This window comes from Stigmatopora argus, chromosome 2, assembly GCF_051989625.1.
Source record: "Stigmatopora argus isolate UIUO_Sarg chromosome 2, RoL_Sarg_1.0, whole genome shotgun sequence".
Classification (NCBI taxonomy): Eukaryota; Metazoa; Chordata; class Actinopteri; order Syngnathiformes; family Syngnathidae; genus Stigmatopora; species Stigmatopora argus.
Genome location: NC_135388.1, coordinates 15,287,320 through 15,303,161, shown reverse-complemented (window position 1 = coordinate 15,303,161; position 15,842 = coordinate 15,287,320). Strand labels below are relative to the sequence as shown.

Here is a 15,842-nt window from a genome sequence, read left to right as displayed (position 1 = left end):
GATATTATTTTTTCTAAGCGGCTTGGTAACCGGTAGGTTCTGACTTCCAGGATAAGTGGATTTGAAAATGAATGAATGAATTTGTCCTAAAACATACAATATTCATTCATCCATTTTTTAAATATTTCCATTCGTTGCTGAGCTTGAACCGATCCCAGACTTGAAATGCAATCTGAACTGGTTTCCAACCTTTCCCAGTTTGCCAATTAATGCAGGTTACTTGTATACAGGGGAGAAAATAAATTGCAGGCTTAAAACATTTGTGTTTTAACACATTCATTCAACTTTGGTACAGCATGGTCATAAAAAACAAAGACTCTAGTAGTGATTGCAATTTTGGAAAATACTCATTACTTGTCACACCAATCACATCCGTAGTACAGCGTTAGAAAAATCTACCGCTTGTCACTTTACTTTAATCACCACTTTAATCACATACCTAGAAACAGGCATTGGATCTAACACCACTGCTTTTTGCACCTTTGTGCAGCCATCAAACGTGTGTATGAGTATGTGAAAGAAAGACAGAAATGGTGCTGCTGGGTGTCCCCGTGATCTGCTGTCATCACTCCCTGGCACCACATTCACAACACAGCTGCAAGGGAGACCCACTGCAGGGAACCTTCGTTTCCATCTGTCTCCAATTCACAGTGGCAACCTATTTAGAGTATCTCAGTGGTTGTGGATGCCATGATCCATGAGGTGAGAGGATGGGTGTATCTAGGTCAAAAGAGGCCAAAAACCACATGTTGGGTTTTATGGCAATAAAACTAGAGTGAGTTTTTAAAAGCCATCAAAACAGGCTCTTCACTTAAAACCTAAACAAATCAGATTGTCATCTAAGCTGCAGTACTACTTGAAGCACACATATGGCGATGAAAGTATGAGAATACTGTGTTAACTCTACGTATGAAATGAATTCAATGCAGAAGTAGTTTTGCAACTTGATTTTTTTTGTAAATAGATTTGCAGTTTACATTTAAATGGCAGTTCCAAGGTCCCCAATAAAAAAAAACCTAACCTTTTTTTGAATTATAAAAGAATACCAATTTTATATGAAATATGTGGGAAAGAGAGGAAAATAAGAGAAAAAAAATATTTCTGAAGCCATTAAAATGAATAAGACATGGAAAGACATTTTCCATTGAGGTGAAAAGGGGAGTGCCTAGTAAATTGTCCAAGGCGTATGTCATTAAACTAGACGAGCACAAGTCGTGAACACTGATACCAGAGGCGCTTCTTTTCAACCGCCACGGGAATAACTCTGTGAGGGCCCAGGATGAAAAACATCCTTAATTTCGTGAAAAAGTAAAGATGAAAAAATGTCGATAGACAAATAATCTTCACTGCACATGTCAAGAAAGAGCCATTTCTAACTATGTGGTTATGAATGGTGTTAGTGCTGCTAACGTAAATAAGCAAGGACGGTTACTGAGGACAACAACAGTACTGGGGTCTGGCTGTAAATGTGAAAATTTGCAACTTTCAGTATATGATGTGACATATTACTTTTTAATTCATATAAGAAAATGTTACCTTATTGAATTGTAGATTAATTTCATGGTAAACAATAAAGTATCCATATTGCTATGTTGGTGTGCGAGTGAACATGTGTGTAAACACAGTGTATTCATGAACTTGCCTCTGTGTCTGCATGTGTTTAAGTATGGGAACAGGTTTAATTTAGCAGGTGTGCTTTGACAGTTCTTGAATGAATGCCAAGTCTGCTGTGAGAAAGGATAAGAAAGAGGAGGCGTTCAGTGTGCATCTGGGTACTGCGCCACTGTGACAGATGGGGACGGTTTAACTTTTAGGGTTCTGTTAGAATCTGGAGCTTTTCTGATGCAGTCTGTGCCAAACAGGTGTGTAGTCAAAAACACCGTGGAGAGAGAAGAGAGACAGAGAGAAAGGTGAACCAATCCTCTCTGACTTGTTTACCTTGTATTCGTGAACAAAGACATTAATATGGTGTTTATTAGTTCACAAAATTACATCAGCCTGGGCATACTTCCATAGAAAATGAAAAATGATCTGAAAGTATTTTGTTTCTGACATAGTGAAACTGGTATGAATTTATCTCTACTAAGGAGATTGTATTTTCTACTTGCTCGGTCGGTATTTTTGTTAGAATGATATAACAACTGCATAATTCCATATCCACAAGTGAAGTCAAGTTTTATTTATAAAGTTTATTTCCAAAGTTTATAAATAAACAGCAAAACAGCAGACTGTGAATATCAATGAAGTTTTTTGATTTGTTGCTTAACCTGAGTTTAACAAATTTTATAAAAGTGCCTTTTTGGTTTTTTCATCCTGTTAGATTGGCGTTATCATATCACATTAAGAGAGTTTATTGATTTCATTTTGGAGTGAATATTTTCAAATACATGTGTATTTGAATTTTGCCAAAGGAAAACAATACCGACTATGTTCTTTTCAACAACCATGCGTGCTAAGTGAAAAAAAGGTATGTATTTAAGGTGAAAATCATAATTGACAAAGAAATGGCACCTTAAATTGTGCCAGTAAACCGTGTATAGGCTTCAACTCAGCTTTTACAAGAATGAACAGTTGAAATTTAATGGCTGGATGTAATTGTTCCACATTGGGATTTAGTGTGAATTTGCACTAGTGATGGTTGCACAGCCATCTAGTTAGTCACAGCAAATGTCTCAAGACACTTCACCATATGGTTGCTTCTCACCATGCAACGCCAGCCGTGCAGGCCTTTTTCTTTCTCATGCATTTAGTATAAATTGCTTGACCCACTGGTAGGATGTTGCCTTTGACCTTTGTTTAGTAGGTGAAACTTTGTTACACCTGGCTACACAAGAATAATAGTCCAATAAGTTTACAGTTGGCGGCCCGTCGGATTAGTGGTTAGCATGTCGGCCTCACAATTCTGGGGTCTCTTCTCACTGTGTGAAGTTTGCATGTTCTCCCTGGGCTTGTGTGGGTTTTCTCTGGGTACTCCGGTTTCCTCCTGGATCCCAAAAACATGCAGGGTAGGCTGGTTGAAGTCTTTAAATTACCCATAGGTGTGGGTGTGAATGGTTGACTGTCTCCTTGTGCCCTGTGATTGGCTTTCCATCGATTCAGGGAGTCCCCCGCCTGCTGCCCGTAGTTAGCTAGGATGAGCTCCAGCACCCCAGCAAAGTTCATAAAATGAATGAATGTTTACAGTCAACCTTTAGCGTGCGGGTTTACCAAAAAACAATAGTGCCAAATTATTTCGCATCTGCTCAGCTATGTAGTTGTAAAAGAGCTAATGGTGTGTCGCTCTGCTGGGGTTGTATTTGGCAACGAGTGCCTGCGCACGGCTGATAGAGGGATCGCGGTGACACTGCCGCTTCGGTGCATCGCATCTGGAAGCCTCCGGCAGAAGCCGCCGGGGGGAGATAAGGCGAGGCAAGCCGCTCATCTGTAATGCACGTGTTGCCCCCCTCTGCCCTATTCTCCCTCTTTGCTCCCTGCCTCCTCCCTCCACCCGTTCTCCAGCCTGCCAACCCCCTCTGACCTTATCAGAGGGTAGAAGGCACCATTGGGTCGCTACTCTGATAGCACCTGCCAGAGTTAGAGCTGTCTGCCAGTGATTATGGCACAATTACTATCTCTCTCTCCACCCGAAACTCATTTTGTACCTGCCAACATCTGGGGAAGGAGGGGAGTGTCAAAAGGGCAAAAGCTCTTATAATAGGTGACACCTACAAAAATTGCCGTTCGTATCGGTGAGGTTGAGCTACATTGCTAGCAAAATTACAAAATTGACTGTGATTTTATGACATCTTAAATTAAAATTAGAATAATGAAGATTATATTTAGTCGTCATCCGTATTTCAATAAATTTGACCTTATTGCTTTTACATGATGGCAGAACAACTTCAGCGTGAATATTTTTTCTAAAACAATATAGACCACATCTATTCAACAACTTTGTCGCATATTAAGTTTTATGTACTTTGAGGGAGATGCCGGAGATGCACATCTATTATTACAGTGTATTTTGAAACCCAAAATCATACACCACAAACAAGCCTTTCCACTGGTTGCATTCTCAAAATAATACATATATTTATTCAGAATTTATGTTTAAAAGTGCGGCAGAGTGGTTAAAGCGTCGGCTTCACAGTTCTGGGTCCTGGTTTCGATCCCAGGTCGGCCCTCACTGTGTGGAGTTTGCATGTTCTCCCCAGGCCCTGTGATTGTCCGGCCACCAATGCATGGTGTCCATCGCTTGCTTCCCATAGTCAGCTGGGATAGGCTCCAGCACCCCCACGACCCTTGTGAGGATACGCGGTTCAGAAAATGAATGAAATGAATGAATATATTCAGAAAATAATAATAATAATATTATCTTTGTATGTCTCATTGTGCCCTGCGATTGTATGACAACCAATTCAGATTGTCCAATGCCAGCTGCCCGTAGCTAGCTCCACCACCCCTACGGCCTTTGTGAGAATAAACCTATTAATTAATATATTATTGTTTTTTTTTTCTACCAATTTACATATGAATTCACAAATTGCAAATAGGCTTTATGGGCAGTTTAATTTTGATAAAATTGTTGATTCCTCTAGGGTTCACATTAGGGTTGTCACATCTCCCTCAAAGTTTCTAGTTTTCAAATATTCGCACGGATGTTGTGTGTTGCCATATTCTCCTGTCTTGAAGACCACAAATCATACAAAGCCGTTAAAGTTAATGAATGTAAATTACTGTCTACAAATTATATACTTTGTGATTGGTCAGTGATTAAACCACAGTGTAACCCAACTTTCTCCCCAAAATGAATTGGGACTGGCTCCAGCTCACATGAAACCCCTAATGAGAACAAGCAATATAGGATATTTGCAAGATAAACTAGCTTGAATTTAGGTTTAGCATCTGTTGATTAATTCTTGATTGACTAAAAGTGGACCACAAATAAAATTGCAATCATAGTGTGAATAACTGTGGGAAATGTCATTATGCCGTGAAGGACGAGTTTTCCTCTCTCTGTCTCTGCCCCTCTCTCTCTTTCTCTCTCGCTCTCAACCACACACTGCTTTTCTCTCACTTCCTCTATGCTGATGACCATCTGGTTTCAAGCAGGCATTTGGCACATCATGTGCTCACATCCCCTCTCACTTCTCACTTCTCTCATCAGCACACAACTTGCTTCAACAGAAGCTTCCTGCAATGTGTGTGTATCTGTGTGTGTGTGTGTGTGGGTTGGTGGTGAGTGTGTGTATGCGGGTTATTGAGGACTTGGGGTTAATGAGTCCTAAGAGGTCAGAGGTTAAGATTAATAGCAACAGTGGAGCTTTCACATTAGACCAAGACCACTTTCATGCAGGCTTTATACGTTTTTTATTTGCCTGCCAGCTTCATCCAGCTAAGTAACGAAGTAAACCAAGTATACTTTGACATAGATAAATTCAAAAGGGTTTTTGTAGAGACAGAAAATATCAACGATCACAATTTAACGATTTGCTGTCGCCTTTATTTGCCACTTGACAGTCAGTCAGAAGTATGTCCGGATCCACATACATACAAAAGGTATCATTGCAAGTGTATGAAGGGTGCAAAGTTATGGCAATGAGGCTGCAGAAGGAGACTAACTAGAGACCAAAAAAAGGCGAAGAAGACGCTGCTGGCCGCAGTCACAGCTGGATCTACAGAGAAACCCCAGATGGAGGTTCAGGTCCTCCTGCTGTCTGCTAATATCAGCCAAACAGGCCTTGTGGTCTGACCTCCCCAAGGGGTTGCAGCACTTCCACATACTCACTGTGACAAAAAATGCACACTTCTTGTTTGAGCGGCAGAGGAGGAGGGTTCGTGCCGGAGCACGGCCCCTTTGATAGACCCATGACACTAACTGACCTACCGCTGACACAGACTTATACACACTGCCTCACACATGTCTGGGTAGAAACCTGGGGGAGCCAGATGAACGAATCGCTACACGGACGGAACATGCCAAACATGACTTCATCTTGAAAAGACTTTTGCTTGAGGATTTATGGGTCTCCCGCTTCAAAGCTAACATTTTGAGGATACGCTGAAAGACAACTATCAAAGGAGGAAAGGAATAATACGGCTGCAATCCAAATTGGCAAAGACATGAAAGGATGAAAAGGATACAATCTTGTTTTTCCTCTTTTTGGAACATTATATCTTACCACTCATGCGAGGAGTAATTTAGCAGGTTGTTGTGTAAAAAGATGGACATTTATGAGAAGATACATGCCAAAGCTTTCTATTGTGAAAGTGAAAGCCAACAGTGTTGTAAATCCTAAGTCTTTATAGTGTGCTGGAGCCTATCCTATATTTTAGCTCATTATATTTATATGTCTTCCCCCTCAAACCAGCCTTCTTTGCAAATTACTAAAAATTGCTGGCAATTTTTATAGCAGAGTGAAAAATAATTTGGGGAAAATGTCTGCTGAAGTCCATCTGGAGCATAAGAAGAAGGGTGGAAACCTGGCACGTGTCCCCACAGTGACATTGGTCAGCCATAGAGCGTCGAAGGCAAAGGGAAGTGCCTATATATTCCTTCGAGGAGGCCTTGATTCCAAGATGGCACCAAGGGTCCAACACATATCTGGTGAAGGTAGGAGCATGTGTTGCCCTGATGAGTGATGATCTGCCTTGCTCTCAGATGTGCTCATTAAGTGAGAGTGATTGATGGATAATCAGTTTGTGCTGATTCAATGCTGCATACTAAAAGGGAAATGTTTATTTGTCTTGTTAGGGGTTCTTTTATTTACTGGATTTATTGATGTTTGCTCAATATACGTCAAATGCTGCCTTTAATTTGCCTCTCAAGTTTACAAGTGGACCGAAATCAATGTGCAAGTGACCTACTGTATAATAATACTGTCTTGCACTGGTGGAACTTTGGGATTAAAAGTGAGGGGCGGGGGCACTTTTTATGCGAGTGTGTGTATGTGTGTGTGTGTGTGTGATTCTATTTTCCTGTAAGGTAATTGAAGGCTCATGACTAAAATTCCAAGCCCACCATGACTAAAGTTATTATATGTACATTACTGAAAAAGAAAATGAAAGAGGTTTTGGTAGAGTTTCTCTTCTGGGCCTCCCTAGACGCTATCGTTCTATCCCAATTCACAAGTTTATAGTTTACGTCTCAAAACTGTGCAAAAGGCTGTCTCAAAACTGTGCAAAGGCTGTCCCAATCTATTACAATTCAGAGGATGAGAAAATTGAGAAGGCTTTATCTGATAAAAGCTAGAGACTTATTGTTGCCTGTTGGTTCATCCTTAGCAAATTAAGGGCATGTGCGCTATCCAGGTATTCTTACCATGTCTGTGTGCTCATGATATGCTCGTAGAGCCAGGCGCTAAAGGTAAGATCTTGAGCCCGCTGACTCCGGGCCAGAGGCAGGGGACACCCTGAATTGGTGGTCAGCCAATCGCAGGGCACAAGGAGACGCACAATCATGCACACTCACACCCAGAGCTAGGGACAATTTAGACTGTCCAATCGGCCTACCAACCATGTTTTTGAATGTGGTAGCAAACTGGAGTACCCGGAGGAAACCTACGCAGGCCGGGGGAAAACATGAAAACTCCACACAGGTGGACATGACCTGGATTTGAACCCAGGACCCCAGAGCTGTGAGGCCGACACGCTAACCACTTGTACCACCGGGCCACCAACTAAGGAATACTTGTTATAAAATAAATAATTTGGAATTTTGGATAAAACAGAGATGGCGCTGTAATGTAATTGCAATTGAAGGCGGAGCCGCAAAGCCAGAGCATGCTCTGCGCGCGTGAATGCCGCAAGAAATTAAGCATAAAAAGACAGGAGAACTGAAAAGAAAATGTTATCATCACCATACAAGGCTCTTGCGTGACGTCTGGTTGATTCAAAGTGAAATCTGATTGGTTCATTTCAATTATTTCAATGTGAGAGAGAGAATTTTACGTGTGAGCATTTATCTGTCTTTATGACCTCTGTGATTGATTAGCTTTAACTTCAGTCAGCTTGGACAAATTCCATATTTCCTCAGATCCTCGACGAGTAGTAGGAAATACTTAGACAGGTGTTGATTGGTAGACACTGAGAGCCTTAATTGATTCACAAAGCAAAGCCAAACGCAGCAATACTTATGAGACTGTTGTGTGAAAAATGAAGTCAATGAAAAAGAAATCATCTGAAATACTTCTACAAGATCATGAGTCTAATGTAATTGATTGAAGAAACTCTAGCATCTTGAAGTAAAAATGACAGCCTTTACTTAAACCAGCAAAAGGTTCAAGAGGAGAGCAAAAAGATTCAGATATGAAAATCCTAATTTTATACAGACTGAATATGTAGAAACTGTAAGATTGATAGAAGACTAATACCCAGTGTAGTGAATTACCTGCAGCGCTTGCCATTTCTTGCCAGTAATGAGCTTTGTGAACATTGTACCGATAAGGCCTCTATAATTAGGCTTAGTCATAAGCATCCCCTCTGTAATTCCGTGATAAAAACCCTGTAGGACTATAGTGTCACAGCTCCAATCCAGTCATCTCACATGTGAAACACACACACAAAAAAGGAAAAAAACAACAAAATATGTCCGAATGAGCTGTAAATACACTTTATTTTCTGAAGGAGATCTACCTGTTACTGTGCACGCGTGTTGGGGTGCTCGTGTGTGTGAGGCGCGATGAGCTCTAGCATAGGCTTCCTGTGAGGGAGCAGATGTCGCCGAGCTCAGGCACAGCTGCGACGGCCGATAACCACAGTGGTAAGAATATGTCGGCACGCTGGCTCTTCTCCCTGGGCCTTATCAGCCGCAAACAGCATACTGACACACACACACGCACACACACACCGTCTTTCCACAATGAGGAACTGCCACCCAGCACTAGTACACCCTCCCAGCGGGTCCAGATGAGGAAGGAAAGCAACGAGAAAGACGGTAAGTGGAAGAAAACTAAATAAAGGATGTCCAAGGGGAAAGGTACAGTGAATCTCAAACAGATTCTCACCTCTTGTCAAACCTATCATAAACTTCATAATTTTGTACTTGTGGTCTTTCTCCATGAGCCACGATTATGAACATAACTGAAACCTTCCACAATCAACTTTTATATGGTTTTGTTGTTTTTAAATATTTGGATCATTATGTTTCCCACATGCCGCCTCGTGGTGTAGAGGTTCACTCGCCTGACTTCGGTGTCGGCAGGCACGGGCTCAATTCCCGCTAATGGTGGTATGATTGGGAGTGCGGATGGTCGTGTGTCTCTCAGTGTGTCCTAGGACTGACTGGCGACTGGTCTAGGGTGTAGTCTGGTTAGGCTGAATGTTTCCCACAGGCCCCGTGGCTTGAGTGTATAACGCGTCGGCCTCACAACTCTGGGGTCCTCAGTTCAAATCCAAGTCCACCATTGTGGAGTTTGCATGTTCTTTCTGGGCCTGCATGGGTTTGCTCCAGGTACTCTGGTTACTTCCCACATTTCAAAAACATGCATGGTGGGCTGATTGGACACTCCAAATTGCCCCTAGGTATGAGTGAATGGTTGTCCATCTCCTCGTGCCCTGCAATCGTCTGACCACCGATTCAGGTTGTCCCCTGACTCTGGCCCGAAGTCAGCTGGGATAGGCTCCAGCACCCCCTGCGACGCTAGTGAGGATAAAGCAGTTCAGAAAATGAATGAATGTTATCCACAACTAAATCCACATTTGAAAGGATTTTTTTTCTTTTTTGCTTAATGAGCAAATTTCGTTAGCATTCACAACAATTGAGTAACAGTGTAAAGGTAATTTCATCTTTTATTTCTAGCCACCACATTTTTTGTGCATCTGGATAGCTTTCATCATAATCAGATAACTGGAGAAATTTAACACAAATGTATAGATATATCACATTAGCGATGACAAAAAAAAAGATTGTTTCATTGAGGAGAGAAAGTGAGTAGAACAAGGGACAGAAGAAAAGTGGGATGTGTTTGTGTGAAGGAAGAAAGGTGGGCATAGGAGAAAGTAGTTATCTTCTCTATGTTCTCAGCGCCAGCTTTGTGGTTTGTGCTAGGAACAGATGTTCCCAAGTTGATACGCTGCCTCATCTTCCCCCACTCACTATCTCCAATGCCAGCACCACCAACTGTCTGAGCACAGACACACACACACACACACACACACACACACACACACACACACACGCCAAGGCCGCAACTCCTCACCTGAAAACATACAGTCGCTTAATTCTTTATTAGCCACATTGTTCGGTATACACTGTGATCTTATATAACTTAGGTAAACATAAATTATGTGAGCCAGCACAATTACAAGTACATTCACATCTAATAATGTGTTTTTAATTTTGTTTGATGCTCATTTTAATTACCAAAAACCGTGGTGTGGAATTGCTGTGTATCTCACCCAGTTGTTTGTGATATTTTGCTGCAAACAGAATAGAAAAGAAATTGTCGAACAGTTCCAAAAAGTTGCTTGCAAAACTGCCATTGTTTTCATGGTAAAGCAATTTGAGGGCACAGCAGTTCCAAATGTATTTGTAAGTCTTAAACCCAGTCTCAAAGATGTATAGGAGAGTTTTCTGCAGTATAAACAGACGACTTTATTGTCGGTTTCTTTCAATAAGTGGGCTGACAATGTGACCCTTGAGTCAACACTTGATTTAATCAGGTGTCACTTCCTACTTTGACAGTTTGTGCATGCGATGCTCAGCAAAAGTAGGACCACAAGCACACAATATAGAAGCTGACCCTGAAATGATAACATGAGGGAAAAAGTTATATCTTGAATTCGGTAAATCAATATGTTTAATATTCTTGTATATAACTATTTTTCGTGCCCCTGTGTTTTGTCCATTGTAATCCATTCAAGTTGTATAGGAGATTTTAAAGAAAGTGTAAAAAAAAAAATCACTGCATCTCATTATTCATCTACCTTGTCTATTTGACTTCACTGTTATTCAGATGGACGGCCCAGCAGCCGAGTAGTTAGCGCGTCGGTCTCACAATTCTGGGGTTGAGGGTTCGATCCCAGGTGAGTCCTCACCATGTGGCGTTTGCATCTTCTCCCCGTGCTTGCGTGCGTTTTCTCCTGTTTCCTCCCACATCCCAAAAGGATGGTTGAACACGCTAAATTGCCCCTAATTATGAATGTGAGCGTGAATGGTTTTCTGTCTCCTCGTGTCCTGCGATTGGCTGGCCACCGATTCAGGGCATCTCCTGCCTGGTGCCTGTAGTTAGCTCTGATGGCTACAGCACCCCCTGTGATCCTTGTGAGGATAAGCGGTTCAGAAAATGAATATATGTCTTTCGATGTGACTCTGATAGTAACATGGTGAAGTGAGAGGCCTGCATGGATGATACTGAGTGCGCAGATCTGATAAGTGTCCTGGACCAAAGCCATTCAGTGATTTATGGACAGTCAATAATGTAATTCACAAGTGGACCCTGAGAGAAAGGCAATGGCATTGTAGTTGAAGTGGCCTGACTATTGATGAGTAAAAACACTATTAAATACTAGTCCATTTACTCATCGTGTTTTTTTTCTGATTCTCATACCGAACGTGGCGTGCTGTGCTTAAAATTATATAAGAGCTAAACACAAATGAATGGCATTAGGATTTCGCAAAACACTGCAAATGCATGGACAGCGCTGCTCAATTAGAAACAGACATTTATTTGCAAGTTGACATAAGTGAAATAAAAAGTACTGTACATAGGAGAATACATACTGTGCTAGTGTGTTGACACAATAACTGGTTGGAGCGAACCTCACCTAAATGTGTCGCACAGATCTAAGTGTGATTTGTACTTAATTTCCCTTATGGCCAATAAAATAAAATAGTTCCAGGGATCACATGAGTTTGCGCAATTCTGTCAGGTAAGGCTTTTTGTCATGTCACACTAAATCTACAACACCTTGGAATTTTAATAAGTTATTGTTATATTGTGGATTATGTAGTACGAGTGAGATCTAGAACAGTGGTTTTCAACTGGTGGGTCGTGACTTCACAGTGGGTCGCAGAACTTTTTTCAGTTCCTATTGTCAAAGAAAGTAAAAAAAAAACATGAAATAATAAATAATAACTTGTGTGCCAAATCTGACGGGCAATTTTATGGGCTTGTTGTGGCGACTCCTAAGGGGATAAGATGAAAGTTCACCAATAATAATTTCTTCAAAGCACAATGCCTTATTTTTAGGTAACTACTGAAAATCAACCCCCAGAAAAGTTCATTTTGACACTATAACTCTTTTGAATTGCACTTTTTGTTTAATGTAGTAAAGAATATCCATTTATGTTCTATTGGTGTCACTGATGGTGTATTGGTTCATTTTTCTGGTTTCGATGCGGACTGCATGGGATCAATTCCCATTCAGTGGTGGTGTGATTCCGATTGTGAATGGTTGTTTGTCTCTGTGTGCTCTGCAACTGATTGGCGACCAGTTCAGGGTGTAGTCTTCCTAGGCTCCTGTGACCCTGACGAGGATAGTCCATGTTGGAAACTAATGAATGACTATTTTCAGTTGTGGAAATCAACTACTACTGAAGTTGGTTGTTATGGAAATAGTTAACAAAAGATTCTCGCCTATGAAGCTGACATTTGTGTTGTGTTTTACTGAAGTGTTTAGGTTTTGATTATAATGTAGCTAATTTAACATTAAAGGGAACCGTTCCCCCTGTTCCATTGCCAATTACTGGTCACATTTTGGATTATTATTAGAATTCTTTTGTGCTTGCATCTCATCTTAAAATGTTCTATTTCAGTTTCAAAATCCACAATGTTTACATTCAATAAATTTGAGACGTTAGAAATGATTTCTGAAGCAACCTGATGGTGAAGAGGTTCTTTTGCCTGACTTTGGTGTGGGAAATATGAGTTCGATTCCCACTCAGTGGCAGTGTGATTGTGTGCAACTGGGTGTCTGACAACCAGTCAAGCGTGTAGTACGCCTTTCACCCGAAATCTGCTGGGATAGACACCAGGACCCCGCTCCATTGACAAGGATGAGCGATAATAAATGAATGAATTAATGGAAATCATGTTTGAATTGGTTTGCAGCTTGTCCTTGAGCGGTCATGGTGGGTTACTTTGCCAAACCAGTTGAAAATCACTGGTCTAGAACACAACCCTTGCAGTAAAGGGTTTGGTGTATATGGACAGATGTGAATGAAATAATGTGTACACTAAGATATGATAGAAACTCTTCCATTAATAAACGTGAAACGTGATTTACTATCACGTCAAAACAAAATGCCTATTTTATCAGTGAGAGTAGATATTCCTGAATGAAGACGCATTACTTCTAGATCAGTAGATTAGACCGTTTCTTGTGTGCGTGTTTTTTTCCCAGCGCAGCAAAAGCTTTTAAAAGACACTTCCATTACAAACCCCTCAGATTGAATTTGGAATCGTCGTCATGTATGGATGATTCAGACAAGCAACACTTTGCTGCTTGATCGCAAACAAAATGTCAAGGGGTTTATATTGCGGCAAGTTGATGCATTCCAGAGCGCGTGTGCTTCAGTGGCTGGGTCAATGATCTGTTACACCTCGTTGTATTACAGAATCTTTCACGTCCTCATACTCTGTCAGAGCATTAGGGAGTCGCTTGGGGACAGGCTCAAATTGAAGATTTGTGAAAGTGAGAGAACATCGTGTGACCAGAGAAATGACTGTTTATATCACAAAAGTCATTCCAAGACGATGCAAGTGACTCTAGGGGAAATTCCTCAATGCAAAGCCAATTCTTTCTGCCTTTGATCTGATCAAGTAGGATGCTTTAAAAACATTGTTGTTGTTTTTTTCCCACATTGGAACTCACCTGTGCATTGTTATCTTTCATGGATGCTTCATCAGAGTGTGGCATGCTGAAAGTGCAAGAGAACAGAGGATAGAGGAAGTGAGAGCTGCGCGGGAATACAATGGTTCTAACGTTCCCTTTCAGTCAGCTTCAGGGTCTTATCTCCTTTCAACACTCTACCCTATGACTGCCATTATAAGAAAGGATTTACAATGTGTGAGTGCTACAAACTTCACTTTGGCCCTGCTTTAACACTTGCACAAGCATGCCGAGGGAGCTTTCCATTACCATACCTATAAAGAAAATGCTCCAATGTTCGCATATGAGAATGTGCACAGCCATCCAGGAGATGTTACTATTATTCAAAAAAGAAAAAACTAAACAGAATAGAGTCCATTGGGCTGGCGTGTTTGTCGTGCGAGATAGAAAAAGACAAAGCAGTTTTTGCAATTAATGCCATCAAAGAGACTTCTCACCCCAGTATAATGTCAGACAGTTCATCTCAGAGAGTTGTGTGCGTTTCATTGTGCAGTTTATCAGGCCGAACACATGGAGCACAAGCGCTTACCCAGTGACCGTTCAACAAAAGGCCAAATTAAGAGGAATGAGCGGTTGTCGGCGAGGCAGGCTGACAGGTTGACTGACGCTGTTCCCGAGGAGAATAGCATCCTGTCCATCTTGGAGCTGTCACCTTGACAGGAATTCTTTTCTTTAGATGCAACCCCCATCACCAACCTTTCTGTCACTCACATCCACACAGACATACAGTACGCCGCTTGCTTTCATTTCCTGCATCCCACCAGAGAGCAAAGTCCAGATAGCACCAAATACCTGCCAGAAGCAACACCTTTGAACACATTCTTATTTTACTTGTTAGCTTTTTTTCTGTTCAGCTGCTTGAACCCAGAGAATGGTAAATATGAGTGTCTTTATAGGTGGAAAACATTTTAATGTGCTGCATGGGAGTTTGGCGTTCTCTCATTGTGGATGTTTTTATTGTGTGGTTTATTCATAGATCGCAGCTGGGCGAAAGGGTTTTTGGGGGACAGAGAGAAAGAAAGAACAGAGGGAGGGAATAGTGATACAAAAACATGATTGAATATACAGCATATGCTACCTAATGTAAGTGGCAATGCTATCTTGATATGAGTATTCTTAACAAGGAGGTACAATGAGGGGAGGTGATACTGAAGGATATGAAGTAGGAAGTTAGGTCCAATAGGAGTGTGATGGAGTAAGGCAGGGACCGGTTTGGTCGGTACACGGTCGATTGGTCGCCGGTCTTTTGGTCGCCGGAAGGTAAGTGATAATTACCATTTAAATTGTTGCTCAAATTCCCTAAATACAAACTGCGAATTACTATTTAGTTATACTTAATGTCCTAGTAATTATTAGGCTAAAGAAAAGCTCCAAATTTCCCGGACTTTTATTGTTTTTTGTTGGAGAACTTGTTAAGACCCTGACTGACGTAGCTTCTTAAAGTAAGAATCTTCTACTCCTACTTGATCTACATATACCAATATAGCAGGGGTCCCCAAACCGGTCCTCAAGGGCCGGTGTGGGTGCAGGTTTTTGTACCAACCGGTCTAGCATAAACAGTTTGACCAATGAGATTTCTGCAGAAAACAAGAAGCACCTGACTGCAATCTACTGATTGCCCTTGTAGGAGACCAGCTTGGTGAAAAGGTGTCCTCTTGATGGGTTGTAATGAAAACCTGCACCCACTGCAGCCCTTTGTGGAATAGTTTGGACACCCCCGGAGTAAGGTCAGTGCGCTGGCAATGTTTGCAAACATCTTTTTGATTAGAATAATAAGACACAAAAAAATATCTTACAAATTGCGTTTCATAAATAGCTTACACTTGACTCTTGTAGGCTCAGAGTTGGTAAACTGCAATCAGAATGGATGTTTATTTCATTTGGTAGCTCAGAGTAACTCTGTTGTTAGTCAGCAAAAGAAGTTTGACATGAGAATACAAGTTATCGCAAGTAGACCTGCTTGATTGAGCACCACATGGAGCCTTTGCCATGCTGGAGAAAAAAGAGGAAGGGGAAAAAAAAGCCGGACC

General features: G+C 41.3%; 1 protein-coding gene across 8 annotated transcripts in view; it reads left to right on the top strand.

Moving 5' to 3' along the window:
* Positions 1-15,842, top strand: part of cbfa2t3 (CBFA2/RUNX1 partner transcriptional co-repressor 3) — a 98,955-nt gene that overhangs the window by 49,489 nt on the left and 33,624 nt on the right. For 2 of the 8 annotated variants that reach the window (XM_077626380.1, XM_077626387.1), the window contains one exon: positions 15,440-15,539. The exons of 3 other annotated variants lie outside the window; for them this stretch is intronic. Coding sequence is in view for 3 of the 5 variants with exons in the window: in XM_077626342.1 (XP_077482468.1) it covers positions 6,418-6,592 (175 nt within the window). In the remaining 2 variants the exon portion in view is untranslated. Of the gene's footprint in view, positions 1-6,223; positions 6,593-15,439; positions 15,540-15,842 lie in introns of those variants that run through there. 3 more of the 8 variants (XM_077626342.1, XM_077626333.1, XM_077626353.1) reach the window with 3 other exon arrangements.